Source organism: Salvia hispanica, chromosome 1 (genome assembly GCF_029641045.1).
Source record: "Salvia hispanica isolate PSC_SH4W2 chromosome 1, Shi_PSC_v1, whole genome shotgun sequence".
In the NCBI taxonomy this organism is placed as follows: domain Eukaryota; kingdom Viridiplantae; phylum Streptophyta; class Magnoliopsida; order Lamiales; family Lamiaceae; genus Salvia; species Salvia hispanica.
In genome coordinates this window covers 68,759,945-68,786,238 of record NC_142692.1, presented here as the reverse complement: position 1 = coordinate 68,786,238, position 26,294 = coordinate 68,759,945, and the positions used below count along the sequence as shown (strand labels likewise).

The 26,294-nt window shown below is 32.5% G+C and overlaps 1 protein-coding gene across 2 annotated transcripts; it reads right to left on the bottom strand.

Moving 5' to 3' along the window:
- Nucleotides 1–2,593: 2,593 nt before the first annotated feature.
- LOC125218631 (growth-regulating factor 1-like) lies at nucleotides 2,594–5,152 on the bottom strand. 2 transcript variants are annotated; one of them, XM_048120345.2, is made up of 4 exons: nucleotides 4,607–5,152; nucleotides 3,703–3,894; nucleotides 3,346–3,565; nucleotides 2,594–3,252 (listed from the first exon to the last, which is right to left on the bottom strand). In XM_048120345.2, the coding sequence occupies exons 1-4, from the start codon at nucleotides 4,899–4,901 to the stop codon at nucleotides 2,733–2,735; spliced, it is 1,227 nt and encodes a 408-aa protein (XP_047976302.1). In that variant the 5' UTR covers nucleotides 4,902–5,152; the 3' UTR covers nucleotides 2,594–2,732. The 2 variants fall into 2 exon arrangements, with proteins under 2 accessions (XP_047976302.1, XP_047976303.1); XM_048120346.2 differs by having other exon boundaries at nucleotides 3,703–3,891.
- Nucleotides 5,153–26,294: the final 21,142 nt, after the last annotated feature.

The following is a 26,294-nucleotide window of genomic DNA, read 5'->3' as shown; positions in this document are numbered from 1 at the left end:
TAGTTTTTATGATTTAGAAAAGTCCACTAAGATCACCTTCTGTTTTTAACATTAATGTACCAAGAATTGATTGAAAAGTCCACTAAAGTTGAGCTGCTTCAATGCTTCTCCTGTGTTTAGGTACTTTGTTAGGTATTGTACTGTTTTAATGATTGTGCTGTTCCATGTGAATTTGCTTAGTTCTTGTTTGCAATTATATTACTATAATATTTATGCAGTTTGCTGCTAAAATCTGTTTGATTAATAACTGTTTTTAAATCAAGAAACTCTCTCTTTTTAACTCTTCTTAATCAATGTACTTTGTAGGAGTTGGTCACTTATGTTAGCTGTATAGCATAGTAGACACATTGTAGGTGTTGGTCGCATTTGTAATGTAGCAAAGTAGACACATTGTTTGCCAGTTTTCTTAAATTTGTTTTGCTTGGCTAAATTGATACAGTTTTATCATAACAAAGTTGGATATTCAAACGTATGCAGTCTGTCATAATTAATTGTCAGTACTAATTTCAATATTTGTGTAACATTAGTATCTTTCATGAGTTTTGATGATTTAGAAAAGTCCACTAAGATCACCTTCTGTTTTTAACATTAATGCATCATGAATTGGTTGAAAATGATGAGTAATATACACATTAACATCGACTTAAATTGAGCTGTTTCAATGCTTCTCCTGTGTTTAGGTACTTTGTTAGGTATAGTACTGTTTTAATGATGGTGATGTTCCATATGAATTTGCTTAGCTGTTGTTTACAATTATGTTACTATAATGTTTATGCAGTTTGCTGCTAAAATCTTTTTGATTAATAACTGATTTTAAATCAAGGAACTGATTTTGAAGGAGTTGGTCACATTTGAAATATAGCAAAGTAGACACATTGTTTGCTGTATATTTGGCCTCTCCTCATATTGAGTTTGGTGGTGTTTTAAAGCCTGAATTTAACTGAAAATATACCAGAAATTTGGGTTACGCACACCTCCATATTCCAGAAAATGGTTCTTGTCCTTTTGATTCCTAAATTTCACTCTTTAACCTTCTTTTTGTTATAACCTCACATTTTGTAAGTATATTGATCTTTGATGATGCCGCAGGCTTTTCAAAAGCTTGCCATTGTGAAGAATATGTGCTGCCTTATCTGTATTGCTTATATTTCTTGTTATCCCAACATTTGTGTGGACAGGTACTTTCATGTCTTCTCTTTGCTGTTTTAGTGGACTCGATCTGTTACCTTCGAACCCGGGCTTTGATATTTTCCCGAATATGCTGGAGAATTGCTTACTTTTTGTGATGAAGCTTTGCCATTGGCTTGTTTATTCTGTTTTCATGTAGGTCTTTAGAGCACGTGATGGATTTGTTGAATAGATTCTTTAGGGATGGTTCAGAGTGAATTTGTTCTCTTGTGTTTTATCATCTGAATATAGAGATATCATTGGCTTAGATTTTACTATAGTGATGGAAGAATGAGGTCTTGAGCCTTTGTTTATTGTAAAAACAATGGATCATGTTTGTCATTTTATGGAAGTATCATTTTATCTTATTCTTTTGTTAGTCTTCTATTCTCTTTAAATAGCAACTGCTTAATGTCATTCTCCAGTATCATAATATACCTATTAGAATGCTACAATCTCTACTATAAATATTGTAACCAATCATGCTTTATAGCTAATTACTATCTAATTCTTGTCATGCCTTATTTTATCATGATACTAGTGTTTTTTAATCAATTATTCATTTTCTAGGTAGGGTTTAATAGTGACATTGGCAATTTGTGTTTGATCAGAGTCCCAAATCCAATAGAAGATTGATTTTGTACAAATATATATTCAACACAAATATTTCATATGCAAGAACCAACTAGCTTGGGTAAATATCTAATGCGTTCCATGGTCGAGTAGGATGCCAAAATATACGCACAACTTTGTCGAGAACGACAAGCTGCATAAATGTGACTCATGCTCTTTTTTTAGGCTCTTTAAATTCGGTCACCAACTAGCTTAGGTAAATGTGACCGGTTCCTGTCAAACTCGCAACATTTATGTAATTTTCTTCGTTCAAATTATCTACCATATGAGTACAAAAAAACATTATTTGTGGTGAAGTCACATTTATTCTTATTGAAGAGTAAAAGAAAAGTCTTAAAATGGACCACACGAGACTAAAGTAATGAAAAGAAAGATTTCTCAAGCATCCAAAAAGATTTTCATGGTCCAAACCTTTATCTACTAAGGGAAAAATCAAACTTATAACTTACGTAATGGTTTATTGCCAGTAAATCCTCAAACTATAAATGAATTTTTGGTTTTTAAATAACCACAAAAATCAACGAACTTTATTTAGTAGGTGAAAAATCAGAATTCACTGATATTTAATAATCAAAATTAAATAATTTTTTTAACCAATTTGATTTGGCCTTTCAATAAATTAGTGAGTACTACTTCTGAAAAAGTCAAGAAGCCTTTAATTGCAATATAAATACTAAATAGTGAAAAGATATGTTATTAGATGCCCCACCAACTACAAATCACAACCACAAAACAAGCATGCTCCCCTCCAACCAACCTAAAACAAAATCATGATATATCTCAAACTCAAAAATCCCACCAAACAAGAAGCCTATTTAGATAACAATAAATCAAAGAGTACCACACAAAATATGCATAAAAGTTTCAACTAATAATACAACAAATATCTAGCACTATTACAAGTGAATTGGTTGTGTGAGCAATTCTTGTTCTTAGAGCAGTGATGGATAAGTTGACACATCGTGCGGCGGGCTGCCGGCCGCGCTGCTGTTGGAGAGGGACGCGAAGGCGCCCCTCTGCAGGACTCCCGTGGGAGACGCGTCGAGCCGGGGGCTGTCCCATCTTTCGATGAGGTTGAGCTGTTTCGCGTTGCCAGTGGTTGTTGTTGATGTGTTGTGGAGGACCTCCCCGAGAGGCCCTCCGATGGCACTGGGCTCCCATGAGATGGGAGCCCAGTTGTTGTTGCTGCTTGGGCGGTTGCCCAAGCCTAGCCCCATCTCGAGCTCCCGAGACAATCCTGATCTCGGGGGTGAGGATGCCATGGATATGGAGAGCTGTGTCCGGTCCGCGTCGCGGTCGGGCTGGTCCATGAACTGGCGGAGCTCGCTCCGGTTTAAGGGGTTCACGAGCGAGTCGGAGCACACGAGGCCGAACTCGTTCCGCTCCCAATCTTGGCGTTGGGAGTCTTTGGGCTTGGTTTTGGAGAGAGTGGTGGTGTTCTCAACAATACTTCTACAAAGGGAGAAAAATGTCAAAAGTTTGTGTCAGTGGCGGACGCAGAAAAAAAAATATTTTAATTTTTTGAGTTTGTTGAGATTTTCCCACCTAGCAACGGTGGGCTTCGCGGTGGCATTGGAGGCGGCGGCGGATTGGGCTTCCACAGGCTTTCTTGAACGGTGGCGGCCTCGGTTCATGTGGCGCTCGCAGTACTTCTGGTCCACGACCGCGTCCCGCGAGCACCGCCACTTCTTCCCATCGGTTCTCCGGCACCGACCCGGCTCTGGGTCGGTGCTGGAGTATCCCAAATGGAAACCATTCCATCCCACTACTCATATCAAAAAAAGTGTTTGTTAGTTAGTTAGCTTATAAAAATCACACAATTACATATTCGAGACATTTGACCTCAGACATTAACTACGGAAACAAAAAGTAACCAACTTAAGAGAGAGAAGGGAAGCTTACAAGGATTGGATCTGAGGGAAGAGAAACCAACAACTTCAAAAGCTTTTCTAATGGGATTGAGAAGATAAGAAGGAATGGGGACATTGGCAGTGATGTATTTGTAGATCAAGGCTTGATGCTCTAACTCCATCCATTGTGATGGAGTGAATGGCCCCCTCACACCATGCTGCATGCTTCCACCATTCATCCCTACTACAAAAACAACACACACTTAAAAAGGTGCAATTACATGATTACATCCAACAAAATCACTTAATAAAACTAAAAAACAAGAATCTTTAAATAATTTGCTTTGTGGTGGTGTAACATATTGTCCTAAAATAAACCACAGTCTCAAACATCACAAATTCTTCTTCTCTTTTGTGAAAGAGATAGAGAGAAACAAACAGTGCCTCCAAAAATAGGGGGGATAAGATGATGTACTTCCAAGAAAGATTTCACAACCACAAAAAAATCTAAACCAGAGATGAATTCTTCAAAAAACAATAACAACCCAACAACCATACTAGAAAAAGGTAAGATCTTTACAAACCCCATTTCAAATTTCCTCAACTTTCCTTAATAAAACTAAAAAATCTTGAATCCCTTTGATTTGTGGTGGTGTAACATTATATCCTAAAACAAACCACAGTTCCAACTTCTTTTCTTTATCCTTTTCTTCTCCAACAGTGAGAGAGTGAGAGAAACAAACAGTGCCTCCAAGAATAGAGTGGATAAGATGATGACACAAAGCATATTTCCATAAAAAAATAAAAACTAAACCCAAGATGAATTTTTCAAAAAACAAAAAACATACCCAACAATCATACTAGCAAAAAGATAAGATCTTGACAAACCCCATTTCAAATTTTCTCCTACTTTTCATGCAACAAGAATGTAAAAAAGATAAAAATCCAATCTTTACCTGCATTTCTAGCAAATGCATTGGAGGAGTAGTGATAGTAAGGCAATGTGAGAGGCTGTGGGTTTGGGGAGGAGAAGCTGAGCATCTCTGCAGAGGAGAGACCACAGCCGTTGGATCTCTGCAGCGAACCCTCACCGCAAGATGAGTTCTTGGACATCTTAAACTCCCTTAAATCATCCTCATTTATTGCTCTGTCTTGCTTGAGAAATCCGAATCCGTGGCAGTATTTGGGCTTGTCGGCGTCGCCATTTTGCAAGGAGAAGGCTGTGTCGGAGGGGAGGAGGGCGAAATCCATGGAGAGAGAGTGGAAGAGAGAGAGAGAGAGAGAGAGAGTGGGGGGATTTAGGAGGGGGAAGAGACAGGGAGAAGCATCTTGTGTTTCTTTGCTTTGCTATCTATGTTTGTGGGTTTGGGCAGAGTTGAAAAGGGGGAATGAAGGTGGTGCTTGTTTGGGGAGTTTGATGTTTGTCAAAGGAAAAATTATTGGAGAGAGAGGGAGGAGAGAGAGGGGGAGCTGTCTGAGAGCTTTGTGGCATAAAACTTGACTAGTTGTTGGTTGCTAGGATGGAGGGCTTCTTTATATACACACACATTATAAAGAAAGTGTGTGTGTGTGTGTGTGTGTGTGTGTGTGTGTGTGTGTGTGTGTGTGTGTGTGTGTGTGTGTGTGTGTGTGTGTGTGTGTGTGTGTGTGTGTGTGTGTGTGTGTGTGTGTGTGTGTGTGTGTGTGTGTGTGTGTGTGTGTGTGTGTGTGTGTGTGTGTGTGAATTCTTTTTGAAAAGAAATTGGAGTATAAAGTGTGTTTTTTTAGAAATGGAAAAAAATTTGGTACTCCATGTATGTTTGAGAATAAGCTTTTTATGCACTCATGCACAATTCAAAATAAGTAATTTGTGATGCTCATTAGTAGGTTAATTAGTCTCTATTAGCTTGTTAGAATTATGATTAAGTTATTATTGTTAAACAAATTTGTCTTGTTAAACTAATCATTATGTAATCTCTTTGTAGATGAATTTTTCTTGCGATTTTTGGTACTAATAGTTTTGATGTGTTTGTTTCTTTTTTTCATCTGGGGAGATTTTCTGTGTTATAATTGTTATTGTTCTGCTTTGTTCGTTGTTCTTCGTTGTGTTCATTTATATGCTCTTACAATACATAGATGCAATATAAAACACTTAGTCATCAAATTAAAAGACAATAGTGCTGCAATATTTTTGTTGGCGATTGAAACTAAAAAACAATATTAGAATTATCTCATATCGGTGTACAAAGAGAACTGAAATTAATATATAAGTTTTATGGGCTCTCCTCCTATCATCAATTGGTTTTATGATGGAACCCATAGATTTCTATCATGGTATTAGAGTGGCTCGCCGATGGTGGGTCAAATTTAACTGACCCAGCAGTATATCTGGCCGAAACCGAAAAAAATGACCGACCCAGCAATATATCTGGGCTAAAAATTTGGGCTAGTGGTCCAACCGATCGGAAAAAAAAAAATTGGGCCAATCGTCCAACCGATTAAAAAAAAGTTCAACCCCTCCATGGTTCACCTTGAAGGGTTTGAAGGAGGGTGTTGGCTATTGAAAAAAAATAGTATTATAATGAACACTCCTCCTATCACCAATTGACTAATGGAACCTATGGATTTCTATCCGTTTTTACAGGAATCGTTCGAGCGATAGCACCACAAGACTCTCATTTACGAAAGGCCGTTTTGATTCAATCAAGTCGGCTTAAATATGATGTAATGTGTGTCTCGTTTTATTTGATATATTATAGTGGTCTTATCTAAATATAATACTCTAATTATCATCGCATAGTATAATATGGAGTATTACGTAATTTAAAAAATAATAACATGATTACATGAAATTAGAGTACTATTTCACTAGGTTATATAAGCTACTACTACATTAAATGTGAAGTTATGTTTCAATGTCAAAACGTTACGTATTAATTTAGGGAAAAATAAGAATTAAAATTATTCGAATCATCACTTCAATTATCACTTGTCACGTAGTCCTACTATTTATGTGGCTAAAAATCGAATTTCAAGATGTAATTATTAAAAGTTTAATGGTTTCAACATTTAGATATTGGTTAACTCTATATTGTGATACAATTGCGAAAAGGTCATTACTCAATTGTTTCGACCTAGAAATGTGTAGTACATAATTTTCCTAAAATATAAAATTAAAGATTTATAGTGTAATTTAGAGGTGTAATCCGATATTCCTTTTTATGATTTGGTGGGGTCATCGTAGTGGCTACTAGTTCGTGGCCAGATCTAGGTTTGGGGTCTAGGATCGGTGTTCAATAGTTCAGGCACTTATCTTCGTTAAAATGTTTGGTGGAGTGTAGATCACTATAGGTACGTGTATGTGCGATAATAGTGTTGATTTGTGGATTACAAGAGATAAATCAGAACCCAAAAGAAGGAATATAAATGAAAAATTGAAACGAAATTACAACTGAAATAATTGAAACAAATAAATCGTGAACAGTTGTTAGGAGTTTTCTTTCGGCAAGATGAGATACGCCCCGGTAGGTCTCTTCGGATTGACGTTTCGTCCCCAAAGATAAAACGGCTACGTCTCTGGTGAAGCAGCACCGCTATCAGCAAAGCTCCAGCGAACTGGATGGAGAAGAGGGCAGAACTTCGAAAGAAAGACAATGTAGAGAGGGAGAGAGCTTATGATGTGAAGGATTTGTGAATTGGTGTGGAATGCATGGGATGGCTAGTCTATTTATAATCATAGTCTACTGCAGGGGTCAACAGCCATGATGACTGTCATCATTGTGAGTCTAGTAACCGCAAGACAATGTAGAGAGAGAGAGAGCTTATGCTGTCAAGGATTTGTGAATTGGTGTAGAATGCATGAGATGACTAGCATATTTATAATCATAGTCCACTACAGGGGTCAACAGTCATGATGACTGTCATCATTGTGAGTCTAGTAATCGTCGAGCGTTACAAAACGTCTCGTCACAACCGTTATGGAGCTGGTGAGGTTAATGAGGTATGAGAATCATTTTGAGTCCTTCAACCTATGGGGAATGCATCTTCCAACTATAAATGAATGCCACACTTGTGTTGATTGTTGAATCTTGGAGGGGGCAAAATTTTTGTATTTATTCGTTCATTTTCCATTTATTGATTTTTATGTGCTTGTTTGTCTATTTTATGTGTTTGTTCATCGCTCTCAATTCTCATGATTGATGTTTCTATTTTTGCAATTGAGTTATTTTAAGTGAGACAATTTGAATTTATCTTAGACTATAATCTCCATCTAACATATTGTAATTCAAATACTATGATTTTATTACATCACCTCAAAGAGTATATCCACTTAAATACTCTATCCCTCCACCATTTAAAGTACCTTTTGCCATTTTTATTTTATCTACGATTTATAAAACCATTTACTTTATTCCACTTTTAATGTGTGAATCCAATATGCCACCAACTTTTTACACTCATAAATCAATATAAAACTAATACTCCCTCCGTTCCATAGTAATGGAGGCAATTCTTTTCGGAACGGAGATTAAGAAAAATTGTGTTAGGTGGGTTAAGTAAAGGAAGAGTAAAGTAGGAAATGAAAAAGGTAGAGAGATGTAGAGAGAATAAAGTAAGAAAGAGTAAATAAGTGAGAAGAAATGTGTTGACTTTTACTAAAAAGAGAAATACAATAATGGACGTACTGAAATGACAAAATGACTCTATTACTATGAAACGGAGGGAGTACTTTAAATGAGTCTCACATTCCACTCACTTTCTCCTTTTACTTTTTTTTATAAAGTCGAACAATTTTTTAAAATCTGTGCCGAGTCAAGATGACTCTATAAATAGTGGATGGAGGGAGCATTACATGCTACCAAAAGCTAATCACCCACTAAACTATGTGTGACAAGCTAGGGAATTAAGCAAAAAAGAGATGTATGATGAAATGAATATTTTGCAATGAAAGCAAAAAGGATGAGAAAGTAGAAATTGGTTAAATGCATGCATAGGTAGGGTGCAGACCCTCGTCACATCATCCCATTGGAATCCATCCCATTGAAAGGATATGAAAAAGGACAAGGATAAGAATTGATGAGTGAGAAAGAGAGATATATACACATTTTATAGAGATGGAGAGAGTGTGAGTTTGTACGTAAAGGAGTGATGGAGACGTGTCAACGGTGGGTGTGCGGCCCACTTACCACTACTATGGTCCCCAGACAAAACAACACATTTATTGCTTTTTGTTGTATTAACATTCATTAGCTATATGATAGCTTAATCTCGAGATAATATAAGATGAGTAATCGCTTCTTGGGTTGTTTAATCTTTGGTAAACTTGGTTCGATTTGACCTTGTTTAATCTTTGATAAACGAGTTCATTTGGATATGGTAGTATTGTCTTGTGATTAGGTTTATCTATGTTCTAAAAAAGCTCATTTGAGCTTACATAGTACAAGCGAGCCAATTCGGCAGATTTGTTTGAGTCTGGTGGTACTGTATCGTTAACTTGTCTTGTGGAATAATTTACTGTAAAAAAAATACTCCGTTCGTTTGCGTAAAACAAGTTACATACTAGTAAATGACACAAGATTTAATACAAAATTAATAAAATAAAAGAGACATATGACTATTCTCATTGGATGATGGAGTACGAGATACTCCATTTATAGGTGTAAGTACTATAGTTTCTACTCCCTCCGTATTCAAAAAATAAAAATATTTGAAACGACACTGGTTTTAATGTATAATAGGTAAAGTACATGAGAAAAATTGATAAAGTAAGAGAGATGAAAAGAAAAATAAGTAAAGTAAGAGAGAGAAAGAGAAAAAGTTGTGCAAGTAGAGTTAGTGTATTGTGGGGTGCATGTTATAAAATAGAAAGATTTTAAAGTTTCTATTTCTAAGGAACAACCCAAAATGAAAATAGTTGCTATTTTTAAAAAAATTGAGGGAATATAAAATCATATGATTACATACATATCAAATAATCAATCATTTACAAAATTCGTTTAAGTTTGAATAAGCTCGTGAGGTCTGAAGTCTAATAACGAACACTCGAGACTCCACTATACACAACAATTATAAAATAAAAACTTATTGAATTCACGTACAAATTCAATGGTTATAGTCAGAGTATGTATATATATGTCCAAGAGAATACAACACCATATCAAATATTCAAAAATCAGAAAATAAATTCATAGCAATATGGAGTAATATATAAAGTAGAGAAAGACACACAGTGGAGGGGGAGTGTGTGTATTGCTGCCGGGTTAGATAGAGCGAGATGTAAATGAGAAGTGGTTCGTTTCCCCTTTGCCGACAGGGATAGGGTGGGACCCATACACTCTTTATTTTTTTCTAATAATTCACCATTCTGATATTTTTTTCCTGCCATTCTTCAATTTAAAGATAACATTATTATTCCATTATTGCACCAAATAACTAGGCTAGATTTTCTCAATTAATTTGGATGTCAAGCACACGAATTGTGCCACTCACACTTGACTCATCTTTAAGAGCATCCGCGAAGGTGCAAGAGAGTGCACCGGACCGGAGCACGTGATGCAAGCGGAGATGCAGGTTGAACTGCGTCTGCCGCCTTGCCTACGGACCTATCAGAATCGAACATATATCAAAAGTGTAGGATATTGATTATTTGATAACTGACCGATTCTAATTCAGTTAGAGATTAACTTGTAACTGACCAATCGAATAATCAATTCTATTTTTTTAAAACTCTTACACATTAACAAGGTCTTATTTTCTTTTTTTACCTTTCTTTTTTTACTTTTTATCTATCCGTTTTAGAGTCTAGATCAAGTTGCAAATTTTATCCATCCATCATTTTTATGTTAAGACAAAGGATTCGTTTAGCCTTCGTATATAGTTAGGGTCTATATACCACTAATGACAAGTCTAGAAAACAAAACTTGTGATTTTAAACCTGATGAATAAACTCATTGTTGAAATTGGAATAAGAGGCAGTCGTCGCAAGCAATGAATGCTAGAAGAAGAAAAAAAAGAGGACCTTGGACGGAACTATCACATTGTACTATCAACGACAATCCAAAGAGCAAATCAATAGAATTTTCCGACTTTCATGTGCGACAGTGAAATCAGTCAATTCAATACTCAGATTGCAATTATATACAAGCAATAAAAGTCCTAATATAATTGCATACAATACAATATTCTCAAAATTTCTCCCTAATATAATGACATACAATAGAATATTCTCAAATTTTCTCCAACCTAATCCCATGTGGGCGAAATCGTTTTATTTCTTTGTAAAAGGACACCATATGGCATATTAATATACTACTATTAAATTGTGTTGTAAGAACGGTAAAATGTAGTAATAATGAGCTGTAATTAATGTTTTATATTCACGTAGCAAACCTAGTGGTGTGATTTAGGTTTATAGACTTCACTTTTTTTCTATAAACTGTAGCCTACACTATACTTGTAATTATACGTTCACACGAGTCAACTGTTGAATTAAGTTTTACCCCCTATATGCATTCAACCTACTAGGGTTTTAAGCTATTAATATGAAATTTTCAAATTTATAAGTGTATTGGTTTTCTATGTTCTGTGGGAAAAAAATGATTTTTTTTTTAGAAATTAGGATTCGAATTATGAAGGTCGGTTTTCTAGTGCAGTTATTTTTACCATCAATATCATAGTAATGAACCTTTTATTTTAGTCAATTAATTGAGAAGAAATTGACATGTAACTCAAAATTAAATATATTAATTTTTTTTATGTGTCAAAGGATGGAGAGAAGGATTCACACATATTTTATGATTAACCCAAATGATGTTTTACATGTAAGCTTTAGAACTTAATCTAAGAAAAACCTATCTTGGTATATAATTTACAAATTTTAATACCCTTATAAACACATACAAAATCTATGTGAATAGACATATTAAATTTTTCACTACCGGGAATTTGATAAAAAAAAATCATGGACTTCGGCTAATAGAATCCATAAATACATGAGTACGTACGTAGATGTTCGTATACTATCGTGTAATAACTCGTTTTGAACCCGAATGCACGAGCATTTATGCATTCATTAGTATAGGATAATTTCGTTGTGTGTTCTCTTTATGTTTTTTCAAAAAATTCGAATTTTTGCCTAAAACATAAATGGCTAGGATTAGTAATTTAAGCCTAGTTATAAAAAAAATATAACTCAAAATCACAGCACAAAAAAGAATCATGACCTGTAAATAGTTGGAAGAACAAACTTGATTACTTTCATAATTGCAGCTTTTGATTATAAATTGACATTAATATTTAATCATATTAATTTTTTTGGGGTACACAGAGTATGTATGTATGGGTAGTTACTGCTCCAAAATCTCAGTAATTGACATAAAGCAGAAGATTGCAGTGGATATAAAAAAAAATATTGTGCATCAATTGTGGGAATTTTAGGAAAAGAAAACATTACTTATATAATACTACTATTAATATTTAATACTCTTGATTGGAATTGCCCCAACGCTGACACCAGCTTATATAGTTATATATGCATTGGAACAACACTTGATTATTTTTAATTCAGTCTATTTAATTTTGTCCAAAGAAGAACATCATAAACCCGCGGGTATAGATGCTTGAGCACATTAAATTAGTAAATGCAAGAGAAATTAAAATTTTTTTGTACACTTGTGTGTAAATCCCAAAGGTATGTCTTATCATGTTGGTAAAAAATACTAACCAATAGTATTGATTACATGTGTGTATACATATATGTGTGTGTGATTGTGTGTGTAAATATGCATGCTTGAGGCACATCGAATTGGGTGTCATTTATATAAGTAATAATACTATTTTGTAATTAGGCTCCACATTTCCAAGCTTCCATCTCTAGGGTTTATACTCCACATGCCAAACACACACACACACATATGGATCAAATGCTCATATTGACTATTTGTCTGCCAATATTTTCTTTGATTTAGGTGAGAGTTGAAATTAATCTCAATAAATGTAATAATACATTTTGTCATGATCAATTACACTATCAAGATAAAGGGTTCTTTACACACTAAAGTTTGAGGTATTTATGCATAGCTAATCACACTTCCAAGATTTCTCAAAACACCTATGATAGAGAAAGAGTGCAAATTACAAATTGTAATTAATAGTAATGATTTATACTTTTTCTCAAGTCACCATTATCAATGCATAATTTGATAGGTGTGTTACATAACCTACAAAAGTACTTAAGTTTACTCAAGGTAAAATTCTTTAGGGTAAAAAAAACCATGATCCCCAAAGGAGTTATTTAAATGTCAATATTCTATAATTTGAAATTCTAGATTTAAATGCCAATATTCTATATTTTAAAATTCTTTACTTAATTTTGAAGCATGCACCTACCTAATGATTTTGTTTTAACCCTTGCCCTCCCCACACACACTCCACTTTTAAAAAATAACGAGTTATTTGTATCATTGAGTTATTCGTAGCATAGAGTTATCGATTTCGCTACAACATATGCACTATAACTAGTTGTACGTGTTCCTTATTTCCATGTGTAATTTCTATACATTTGATATGTAGTCGTCCACCAGGTCATATAGGTTGAAGTAGATTCCTCTTCAGGGTGCAATAATAGAATTTATGTGCGACCCGTTTAGATCATGAGCTGAAACAGAAGCCAGAGGTAGAATTGGAAGAAGTGGTTAGGCTTAAATTCAAAGATGAGAAAGAATTGAGGTGGTCCAGCTAATAGAGATTAAAAGAAATGTAAGTGTATACATATGTTTGGCTGTCCAATTTGACAAATTGCATTTATGCATATGTTTCTTGAATTTATTCTTCGATGTCTCAACAGCCCACATGGCACGTGACCACAAGAAAATTGGCCACTTTTATCTTAATTTCTTTTATATCTCATTAATTATAAAATATATTTCCAAGGCTAACCTGGATTAAATCAGGCCTGGAGAATGAGGCTGATTAGGTTGACCCTTTGGACCAAATTCCAAAGATTTTATTCAATTTACTAATGTGATTGGAATTTGGGAGCTACTCATGGCTACAACTATCTGTCTAACTAGTAATTTTACATAGCACAAAACCCTAGATAGGTTAAATACTATACTTAGTGTATTTTATTATTATAAATTAGTGGAAATGCATTGGGGAGTGAGATTATTATGAATATTGTTGGGTTGGCGACCTAAAGATGACAAAAGCTTGGTCATGCAAAGTGAGATTAATTGGGAAAACCACCATAGGTTTCAAAGTCTATTATTAGTTTAATAAATCAAGGTGAGATGCTTCTACCCTTAATTTAAAGTATTATAATTGATCTAAACTAACGAGATATATTTGATTAATAGTAATAATTAAATTGAAGCTCGATTCGTGAAACTATAGTGCTCACAATTAATTTAACATACACGAAGTTAGGTGGGGCTAGTTGAATGCTAATCTTCAATAAAATTGGTTGATTTTTAATTAAATATATCAAAAAAATCAACTAATTTTTTTTAATTTAATGGGTAAAAACGAGCTAGCATCTTATGGCTTTGTATTTCATCGCAAAAGGCAAGAATTGGGTCTGTCATCATATGTGTGATTTGTTTGTCTAATTTATTTATATCAAGCTTTATCATATTTCAATTCATCATACTGAATTTGCAATTCCAAAGAGAGAAAAAAACATGTAGTACCTTTTTTGTAGATGATTTCAATAATAAAATTTAAGATATCAAAATCAAAATAAATGTATAAAATTAAACGGATAAGTACTATACGAGAACAATGCCCATGTTTCAATTTAATTGTGTGCAACATAACATTTATATGTCTATGACTATAATGCATAACACTATTCCATTTTCTCTCCAATTTATTTTCTCATATATGACCCATTTTTCTGTTGATTATTTATTTAAATTTGGTTGATTTTTGAATGTGTTATAGTCACAATAATCTCAAAATTTTCCGATTTAGGAAGGGTAGAAGTGTGAATCCATTGAATTTATCCAAGAAAAAATTAAAATGAGGCAAACATCTCTATTGGTATTTGAAGAGTAGCACACACACATTTCAATTCATAAACATGCATAGTCTTCAAAGCCCAACATTTCGAGTCACTCAATTGTCACACCACATGCAATTAGATTAAAAATTCAAACAAGATTGATTAGATAAATGATTAAAAGGGGAGAGATTCAATATATATCTTTGAAACATTAACTTTATATTATATAATTTAGATTCAATTATCGAATATTCGCACGCATTAGACTTATATCATTATTGTAATAATGAATTAGTTTGTGTCATGTGACAAGATCTTGGGATTGAGTCTCTCTGCACGAGCTCAAGGACTAATCTTATCTTACCAACCCCAAGAAATTTAATTATTAATTAAAGATAACCTATACATTTAAATTTATTAAAATCTTTGTACAGTATCAAAATGTGTAGAGATCATTTTATTGTTTTTGTTGCACATGGATTATGGTTATTTAAGTGTTTCTTTCATTTATATTCCCCTCAAGATATCTTATCTTTTATTATCTCTTATAGTATATAGAAGTACTATTTAATTCTTTTCTATAACTTGAAGTACATTAAAAAAAAAAAAAATTGTAGTATTCAATAAAATAAAGGTCTAGTATATATTCGATCTTAAATGCAAGAGTTTAATTACAACACCCCAAAATGGTTACAAGTGCAGTTGTACACAAATATGTTCTCCATAATCTTGTTTTCATATTTTCTAATAGAGTATGTGTTACAAGAAAATTAAATGGACTTTTAATTAATGCACTAATTTTTAAATTTCAATTGTTGAAGTGGGCCTTATGCAAGTGCTAGTTTTTCTCTTCCATTAATCAACAAGCCCATGACCAATATCTAAGTCAATATAATAAGTCGAAGTATAGTTTTAGCATAAAATTAAAATCCCACATCGAAATTCTTACAATAAAAAGACATGTACATATAGACATGGCAAACAAGAATAGTTACGACCTTACTTGAACAGGATCTGTTCTATAGGCTGGACTTGTTTTCTAGTAATTCTTGAAATTTTCAGTCAATTAATGGACATGCCACTTAATCACAAAAAAAAAAAATTATTTCTTTGCTCATTTTCCCTTTAACTTTTTATTTGTTTAGAAAATATAACGGGATTAATTCTACCAAACAAAGTGAAAAATGTTTTTTTTATAGTTTAAAATATGTTCCCTCTGTTAGAGATGAGATATGTTCTTGTAATAGTGGCATATAGCATTTTTCAAATTAATCTATATATGGAATATGGCAGGATTAAGCTTGTCTGATTAAAATAAAACTATAATGGTCCTCTGTTATTTAAATTTTGAAGCGGGCCTCTTTTAATAGATGGGCCTTATGCAATAATGCAATGAAATATAACAACCTTTATTTTTTAATTATGGTAACCAAACCCAAAAGTGAACTCAATGGAGTGCAATTAGTAGGCTAGATTTACACTTAGATTAAAAGTTCAAATCATTCAAGATACATAACAAGTCCTATAGTAACTTCTCTTTAGACCAATTTCTATAACTCTTTTGCAATATACTATCCACACATGACTAATTAAATTTAGGGATATTGGTAAATACTATCCACACATGACTAATTAAATACTTCTCTTTATGGATATCATCAAACTTTTAAAAAGTTGAATTTTTTCCACGAATTTTAAATATTACAAACTTATCCCGGATTTGTTTTTTCCCACGAATGAAAAAATTAATGTTATTTTAATAGATTGAAGAACAATTTTGGAGGGTGTGCTTCAAGAAAAATTATCTTCAAAGATTGAAAAACTTGAACTCTCAAAATTGTTGTCAATAAATTACGAAAAAAAATCTGTATCATAATATTATTTGTGAGAATTTTTTCATTCGTGGGAAAAACAAATCCGGGGTAAAGTTCGTGATATTATTTGCCAATTTTAAAGTTCATAGAAAAAACACAATTTTTTGAAAGTTTCATGATATTAGACGCCAATATCCCTTAAATTCATGATATTAGACGTCAATATCCCTTAAATTTATCTATGGGCTCGCATTTTAAATTAGTAAAAAATGTATTTAAAGCCCATTATAGAATATGAAGCCTGATTTTGCATTTCTTGCAGTAAGCCCACTCCATTGCAAAGAAAATTTTTAATTTCTTTCCTCATTTCCCCTTTACCTTTTTTATGTAGGAAAGATATAACAACAATAATTCTACCAATATATAAAATAAAATAAAAGTTAGTAAATTAAACAAAGTGAAAAATGTTATTTTAATAGTTGAAATTATGTGACCTTTTTCTAGAGATGAAATGTGTTCTTGTAATAATGGCATAGTGGTCATGAAAGTATATGGAGTAGCATTTTTCAAATTAATTTACGGAATATGGCTGGATTTAGTTTGTACGATTATAATTATAATGGTCCTTTGAAATTTAAATTCGTGCTTCGAATCATATTTTCATAGAAACAAAAAAGTCCCTTCAAATTCTGTAAAAAAACCAGGAATTTTCAAATCAATATGCAGATTCACATCTTTTCATAGTCAAACTAAATTCAGACACTTCCATTGTGACATGACTTACACAATGTTCAGTCTCAGATGTCATCATTAAAAATAAAATTTCAAAGTTGAGGTTTAATTTTTAGCGTTTATTTTTGACAAGTTTTCAAAAGGTGGTTAGTGAGTAAAGTAAAAAAAATTAAAATAATAAAATATTTCAAAAAGAAATACAAAATCGAGTAACTTGAGTGAGTTATTTTAAATAAAATTTCTTAAATATTAGTAGTAATAAATTTATAAATTTAAACTCTATTATAATTCAAACTCACTGTTGTACAATAACATGCATACCACATAACTGAGATAGTGGGTCTTATAAAATATATGTATACCACAAGTATATTATAAAACCAAATTTAAATAAAAATACATTGATGAAATTCAAACTCGACATTTAATATCAAAATTATCGATAATTATTTTTAATTTATTTTAAGATTGTAAGTGGTGACACTTGAAACTTTGTTTGCTTTGAATTGGATACTCTCCATCTTGATGTTGTTAGATAAAAAAAAGGATATTTATCATCTACTATTTAGGAAACTTAGATTTGACGTATGTGGCTCTTATACACTTAACTTTACTTTTCAATTATTCAATACATTCAATTCGAGCTGCCCGCATTTACTTATTGTTATATGGATAGCCAAATATCGAAATAACAATATTCAGAACGTGAAAATCAAATTGTACTGAATGTGTTATATACATTGGACATATAAATAAAGTTTACATATGTGATTTTTAGGGGTGGGAAATACATCGATATATCTAATTAATTGTACCGGAAAATATCAATTTTTGTTATAACGTGATTTTTGATAAGGTATTTATGATTATTAGGGGTGGGATATACACTGATATTCAGGACTCATCATACCGAAAAAATTTCAAATTGATCATTTTCATTAGGATAGACCAAAAAAGAAAATGACTCATTACATTAAGACATAGGATGTTAGTGTATTATTTTCGTATGTAGGGATGCTATTACGCAAATGGATGTCTACTGAGAGGGCAAACCATATCCCACATCGGAGAATGAACAAGAGTTGCAAGCATATAAATGAGCTACCCTACCTCCATTAGTATAAGGTCTTTTGGGGAGTACCCCAAGAGCAAAACCGTGAGGGCTTTGCCCAAAGCGGACAATATCATACTAATGTGTAGTTCGGGTGTGCACCAGTGGTATCAGAGCCCTAGTTCAGGGCTGGGCCTGTGTGGCTCGGGGTTCGGTGGTTGCGCTTGCAAGTTCTCCGACCAAGACCTGCGGTGACCTGGTGACCTGTAACATGAGGCAGACACGTGGTCTTGGTTTGAGGGGGGAAACCAATATCCCAACATCTATTGTAACGCCATACCGTTAATCGCATTAGGGTCTGCCAGAAATTCCATGATCACATTCGATTCGATGTTCAAAATACTTTGTGGCATCTTCAGAATGCAAGAATGAGTCAATTTCCCTCTAAGTTGGGTCGGCCGGAAATGACATAATCACTATCGATTCACATCTTTTTAAAATTTTACATCGGTATTTACTCTAAAAATCCTACATCATACATCCTCGTTCGATTATACACACTACTTACCATTTACACACCGAAATTATGTTATGAAACCGCCACCACGTATACTAATAATTCATGTTATCACCATCAACCCTAGTCCCTATACATGATAATAATTCATGAAATATTAGCAATCACATAACCATATTATCCATGTATTACTATATGGGTGTATATATGAATTGTAGTTGGGCATACATTGTTGTCACACAATCATTTGGGAGTTGCGAAAATCACCGGTGCGACCCACCGCCCCTAAAGCGGCCGTGGCCCGCCGTCACATCGAATTGATAGACTCCCACCACCAATATCTTCACCACTATAAAACTAATTACTTTTCACTATACTATGATTGGACCAATGTGTGTTTATTTTAGTTTGGTGGGCCTAATCTCTTCACACACAGTTCCATTTTATGTCTGCCCCCATTTGCCCCCACTACCCACATGCCCATACACCAACCTTGCCGGACCTCTCTCTCATTTCATACAATAATTATCAACTCTAATTATTGCAATTTGCTTCTCAAATTGTTTCATGACTATGTGATTAGCTGGGGTAATTTTGCTAGGGTAATTTAATGGAGTGTTGTCGCTTACATTACAACACAATTTGTTTTCTTCCTAGTTTGGAAATAGTATCTGAAAACTTAGGGGTCATATAAAATGTTTTATCTTTGTTTTAATTTAATACAAAATGTATTAGGTTTACATGAATCGTAAAAAAAATTACATTAGTATTTTTAAATTAATACATCTTGTTAAATATTATAAATATCGTTAGTTAGTTTGTAATAGGTTCAACTTAGCGGCATAATAATAGAATAATTAGAGATTTAATACAATTAATCACTCTAAAAAATAACAGTTAATATCATTTCTTCCTGCAATTGATCGTGGTTTTAAAAAATTATATTTCTCAATATACTCTATTTTTATAAAATGTGATTAGTAATTTTACATATATCTAAATTATTTAAAGTTCACTCTACTACCATTACTGTTGTGTAATTAATCAAATTCTCAATAGGAATATAGTTAAATAAAACGGATGGGAGACACTCACTAATAAAACGGACCAAAATAGCAAAACAAACAACTAATAAAATACATTTCATCCTACAAAAATATTGTAACCATCAACCTATCATATTTCACTAAATAAATAACATTGTGTTGGTTAGTTAGTTACTTAACAAACTTCGATACACTATATTGAACACCTTTTATATTTTGAAAATAATGAATAAATATATAATATGATGATATATATAGTTAAGTGAGTGTGTGTGTGTTGAGGAAACAAGTCCCGCGGTGTTTTCGCGGGCTAAGAAAAGAGGGACCCTTTCACCTTTATTATCACCCGATATGTCTTGCATCGTCTACACTGTTTTTGTACTTTCCTTTCTACCCACTCCTTCCCCATTAATTCATGTTTACTTAATTAAATAAACTCATATCTTTATGTTTTTCCGGAGTTTAATTAGTTTAACCAAGAAACGTATTCGTATGCTCGAATTCGGGCGCTAGTTTCACCACTAAAATTCATCGCCGACGTGCGATTCATGGCTGAAGATCGGATGTTGATGAGCTTCAATACCCTTGTGTTCTGCTATCGTTCGCTGTTGATATTTAGGTTGGAATCATTGCGCATGACCGGCCAAATTTAATGACCCTGTCAATTTATGGCAAAATGGACCGATTTATAATGTTTTGAACCAAAGTCGTAAAATGTTTACTGGTTTAGGATGAAAATAGACTCTAGTCTAGTGTTTAAGTTACAAAATAAATCAACAACGCTTTTTATTCCCCACCCGTCCCAACTAAGTTGAGTCGTATTACTCTTTGGGATATCCCAACTAAGTTGAGTCATTTCCTTTTTAAAAAAAAATAAAACATCCAATCACTCTTACTTTATTTCATTATTTACTTTACTCTCTTTTTATTTTTCGTATTTTATTCTTCTCTCCATACTCCCTCCGTTCCAAGATAAGTGACCTACTTCTTTTGGGCACGGGATTTAAGGAATAATATTTAAATAAGTTAAAGTGGAGAGAGTAAAGTATGAGAGAGGGAAAAGTAGAGGAGAGAAGAGAGAATAAAGTAAAAGGAGAATAAAGTAAGAGAGATGACTTTTTGCTAAAAATGGAAATAAGTCACTTATAGTGGGACATCCCAAAAAGGAATACAAGTCACTTATCTTGAGACGGAGGGAGTACTTTTTAACACAATTTCTTAATTTTCATGTCCAAAAATTTTATCTAAAATCACAACCTTGTAATGTTTTGGACTTGTAATGTTTTAGGACAGAGAGAGTAATGTTTTGGACCTGTAAATTGTTATACATCCAGACTAAAAATATAAAATGATCATAAAAAGATTAAAATACTAGTATATTTTTGTTCATGGATTTTCATCCCTTAATGAGTTATCACTCCTACCAAACATGCCAAAGTATCTACCATATCAGACCGCGGGCTACACTGTTTATATTGATTTGGATTATGATTTTTTCGCTATAAATTTTTAATCATAACCTTGTAATATTATGGGGTCATTTGGATCAATCCTTGAATTTCATATTTAATTGACATCCTTAGTTATGGATTAGACTAAAATCGTAGATAATATCATTATGATAAAAAAAATCAACTACCACACGCCATATGAAGTGAAAAAGGGTAACTTAAAAAATAATCCTTTCCGATTATAGTCAATTCTTCTATCTAAATCACCATCAATTTACCTATTCAAATTCATTAGATAATCAGTCATCATACCTCTTTAGTCAAAGCAAACATTGAAATTTAGATTTATGGAGAATATTTGAAGCAACCCATAAATGACAGTTGTACATATTGGGATTAATTGAGTTACCAATAATGCTAAGCAGCTGGATGTTAGACAAATATTTAGACCAATCAATGAATCAAAGAATGATTAGTTAGGGAAAGTAATTAGGTAAATGATGGTAATCCACACAGCTATTTTACTATATAATATTTGTGATTAATTATTTCCCATCTGGTCCCTTTTTGAATGACAAGAATTAACAAGAGTGAACCCAAATTACCCAGCAAATTATATGATTAGATTTAGAAGAGATGGATCATGTTATTATGTGGAGTATACAATAGTGACTTCCACACAAAGTTATTTAAGTAAATATTGTACTTCCTCCGTTTCATAATAGATGTCACACTTTCCTTTTTAATTTGTCCCATAAAAGATGTCACATTTCTTTTTGTAGACAATGTTTTCTATCACATTAATATAATCTTTTTGTGGACAATGTTATCTATCACATTAATATAAATATATTATTTTCTCACTCTACTTATCACACAAAACAATATCTTTTAAAATCTAGTATCTTTACCCAAGTATACCATCTTTTATGGGACGGATGGAGTAATTAATATTCAAATATGTTTGTATAATTATCATATCCCACCAATTTTAAATAGATTATATGACTGTTGATTTATTTTCTTTCATTCTTCCCCTTCAAACTATTTAGAGGAAAAACTAAACTATGATTTAATTTATTATTCGATTATAATTCAGTAGTACTTTAAAATTGAAAATTTTATATTACAAAAATTGAAACCTAAAAAAATAGTCATCATTCAACTTTTTTTGTTAAATGCTTGGGCAACAAAAATTTGACTATTTAGGATCACTCTATTAGAGAACCTTAGTATGATATGGTTGAATTAAAAAAAAAAATTGATTGTTTATAGGATTCTTGAAACTATGCTTAATCAATAATTATATTTGTTGTGTTTTAATAGATTATATGAACCAAACCCTTTAGACAAAATAGTTGTAGTTTGTTTGTGATATGAAAAGAATGTTGCAAACTAGGAGTTTGTATAATCGTTTATTGATACACACACGTGTGTTAACAATTATAACCTTCGAATATTTTCAATCATTAGATCATAATGATCTATGATTAAAGACTGAAAATAATTTCTAATTCCTATCTTAAGAGAAACTTTTAATTATTCAAATTAACCCTGTATACTATTCCACATATAATACTTATATTTAATATTTTCCATTTTTAATCTATTAATATAGGGTCTATTTTTAGAACTTCCATAGAAGCTAGCTAGAGCTCCTAAATTCTTAGATAACATTAAATTTCACCTTATTGGCCAGAATATATTATCCTCATGCCTCAACTTTCCATCTTCATTTAGCTAAGATTATATACGAATATCATTAGTGAAAAAATGTTGAAAAAAATTATAATAAAAAAGAAAACCATATAGTTGGTGTAAGGGATAGAGATAAATAGAGCACTGCATATTCAACGGCAAATAGTGAAAAGTTCAGTGACTGAATTGATGTAATATTATGTGTGTGAGTCATAAGATGAAAGTAGATACTGTTTGTGATAAAAACAAAGAGTTTGCAGAAAAATGAATAATACATGCATCCAATTATATTATTCTAGAAAGAGGGTGATATTAATTAGCTATAATTGTCATGTGTTAATTTTGTGAAGTGTGTTTTCAAGGGAGACAAGTGTGATATATATGGCTGGGATGGGATGGAATGGAATAGGTGGTTATTAAATCCCAAGTAGCTGAGATTACATTAAATATTATTGTAGTTTGTTGAGCTTTGGTAATATCATCTTGAACAGTTAGGAGGGCTTAATTTTTTTCATAGGATCGGTCGAAAATATCATGACTGCCCCTGGGAACACGTTAAACGACACCGTTTGAGACTTTTTCTATATTAAGTAAATATATAAATATATTTGTGTTAAAATGACAACACCTCTTAAAGTAACACCATACCATTATTCATAGGCAATCATTTGTACATGTGGACGAATAATCAGCTGCCATGTGGCAATCATGAAAAATGCTCAAGGGTAAATTTTTTCGGACTGCAATATCCAATACGGTAGACTGCAACTTTTGCCCGTCTGCAATATCTAATACGCTAGATTGCAATCTATAGATTGCAGTGTAACATTTATACTATTACAGTGTGACATTTATAATATTGCAGTGTAGCATGGTGTCATAGTATCACTTTAATATGTAAATTATATTTGTATAAATTAATATAATCTCGAGAAAAAGTAAGAGCTAGTGATTGTGTGTCACCATAAAACCATAAATAGAATGAACAATTTTTTAGGAAACTAACTAAAATGTCTAAAATTCAATTCTTTTAATGCTTATAAGAATTTTTTTACTATAGCAGAAAAGAAGAGAAGTCTATATCAATTTTTTATTTTAATGAATCAAATCAATAGATGCATAATATAGCATTTACTTCATAATTTTAAGGACTTTATAAATTAAATCATGTGTGTCAAGTCATTATCGTAGGCTTATCATGACAAGTATACAATCATAATAAGACGTAACCTAACTTACTAAATAATTACACGTATGTTCATATTGAGTTTTGTGTCATGTCCGAAATTCTCAGCTCTTTGCAAATATTGGATCCTCTGTTTTGCTGTCATGAATTGTGAACTCTTTGTAGAGAGAATTATACAATGGTATTTTCTCGATAAATTATATTAAAAGCTTAAACTAATCAATAATGGTAGCAAAGGAGTACCACGTCTAAATGTAATAGATTAAAGGGTTTTTAGCCCTAAAAATCATAAACTTTCCCCGAATTTCGGTTTTTCCCATGAACTTTTAAATTTGTTTTTAAAACCATGAACTTTCGATTCGTATGCAATTTGCCACAACGGGTCAAAGGCGGGTCAGCGGTGAACTCCGGCGTGTATACGTGTCAAAAATAATCCTATTTGGCATATCAAGTGATAGCTGGATCCTGTTTGGCGTTTATCATGGCGTGTATACATTGCCCAGTCATTTTTTCGACGACCACGCTGGACTATTTCGTGCCGGAATTTAAGTGGTAATTAGGTATTCGGGTCGGGTGGGCAGATTGCATAAACATCTAGCAATATATAGCAAACATTAGTATAGTTTGTTTCACAACAAATGAAAACGATTAAAGAGAAACAATTGCAAAGTTGACTTGTTAGGTCGTTCTCAATCAATGAGTACTTTGGTGAATGATTTTGTCATCATCTCCTATATATCTCTGTTATACTTAATTCACTGTACATTGGTCTTTAGATAAACCATATTACTTCCTCCGTACTAATATTTGTCACTATTTGATCCGACACAAAATTTAAGAAATATAATAAAAAGTGAGATAAAATTTTTTTAGTGGAATCCTACTTTTATATACACCTTTCATCTCATTAAATATGAAATATTTGGAAATCGGCACAGAATTTTGTGTAATGTTGTTTTGTGAATTAATGATGAGAGAGTAAAGTAAGAGAAATGAAAAAATAGAAATAAAGTTATTACTGTTTTAGGAAACGTTTCATTTTTAATGTGAAAATCCAAAATGGAAAAACGTCTTATTTTGAATGGGACAAAGATAAAATGTTAGTGAGAATGAGTTAGTGGAATATAAGGTCTATTACCAAAAATAGTACTTCATCTGTCCCTGAAAGTTTGTCACATTTTTCTATTTCCATCAGTTCGACAAAATTTGTCTCATTTCACTTAAAACTTGTTTCTAATTAATACTCCATCCATCCCTGAAAATTTGTCAATTGTTCTATTTTTGTTTTATCTAAAAATTTGTTACTACCTTTTATTTTTATCATTTTTAGTAGTGGATCCTACATTTCACTAACTCATTCTCACTCACACTTTATTACAAACTATTACTCCCTCTGTCCCACTAGAAATGAAACGTTTTCCTTTTTGGTTGTCCCATTAAAAATGAAACGTTTTTTAAAATAGAAATAATTTTATCTCTACTTTTCCCTCTCTCTTACTTTACTCTCTCTTCTTTAATCACAAAACAACACTAGATAAAATCCTGTACCGAAAAGCAAACGTTTCATATTTATTGAAACGGAGGAAGTATATAAAAGTAGGATTCATGTTACACTAATTTTTACAACATCTTCTCTCCGTCCTATTCGCATTTCTCTTTTACTCTACTAATTGTATATTAAAATCTATGCTTTTAGTATAATGGAATATATTTTATCGATAAATACACACACAAATGATGGTTATTTACAAAGACACGCGCATTATTTGCATTAATTTCCCCGAAATTTAAAATAATAGAAAAATAAATTTAAAAAAATATGCATTTAGAAATATCATTTTTAGTTTATCGACAAAATCAGAATTGCATTTAAGTTGGTGTAGATGGGCGTAATTATTTCATGTAGTATTTGAGTATACTATTCTCTCTAAAATGCTTAATATTCTCATTAATGCACGTCCACATATTATATGACACAAAGTCAATGACGTAGCTACTATATATACTTGCTTTTGGTACAATTTGCACCTTGGATATATCGAACTGTACAAATACGGAACACTCCCTTCCTCCCTAATTATTTATCATCATTTGTTTAATTTTGAGAAATGTAATAGAAAAGTATTCAAATCACCTTTAACGAAATAGTCCAACAATTAGAAACATAT

What these genes read in the sequence shown, in the direction of transcription:
- LOC125218631 (XM_048120345.2), bottom strand. Translation starts at nt 4,901, where the DNA reads ATGGATTTCGCCCTCCTCCCCTCCGACACAGCCTTCTCCTTGCAAAAT. An exon ending in TGCATTTGCTAGAAATGCAG is followed by an intron (nt 3,895 to 4,606) that starts GTAAAGATTGGA and finishes TTGTTTTTGTAG; the next exon opens with TAGGGATGAATGGTGGAAGC. An exon ending in TTCCCTCAGATCCAATCCTT is followed by an intron (nt 3,566 to 3,702) that starts GTAAGCTTCCCT and finishes TGATATGAGTAG; the next exon opens with TGGGATGGAATGGTTTCCAT.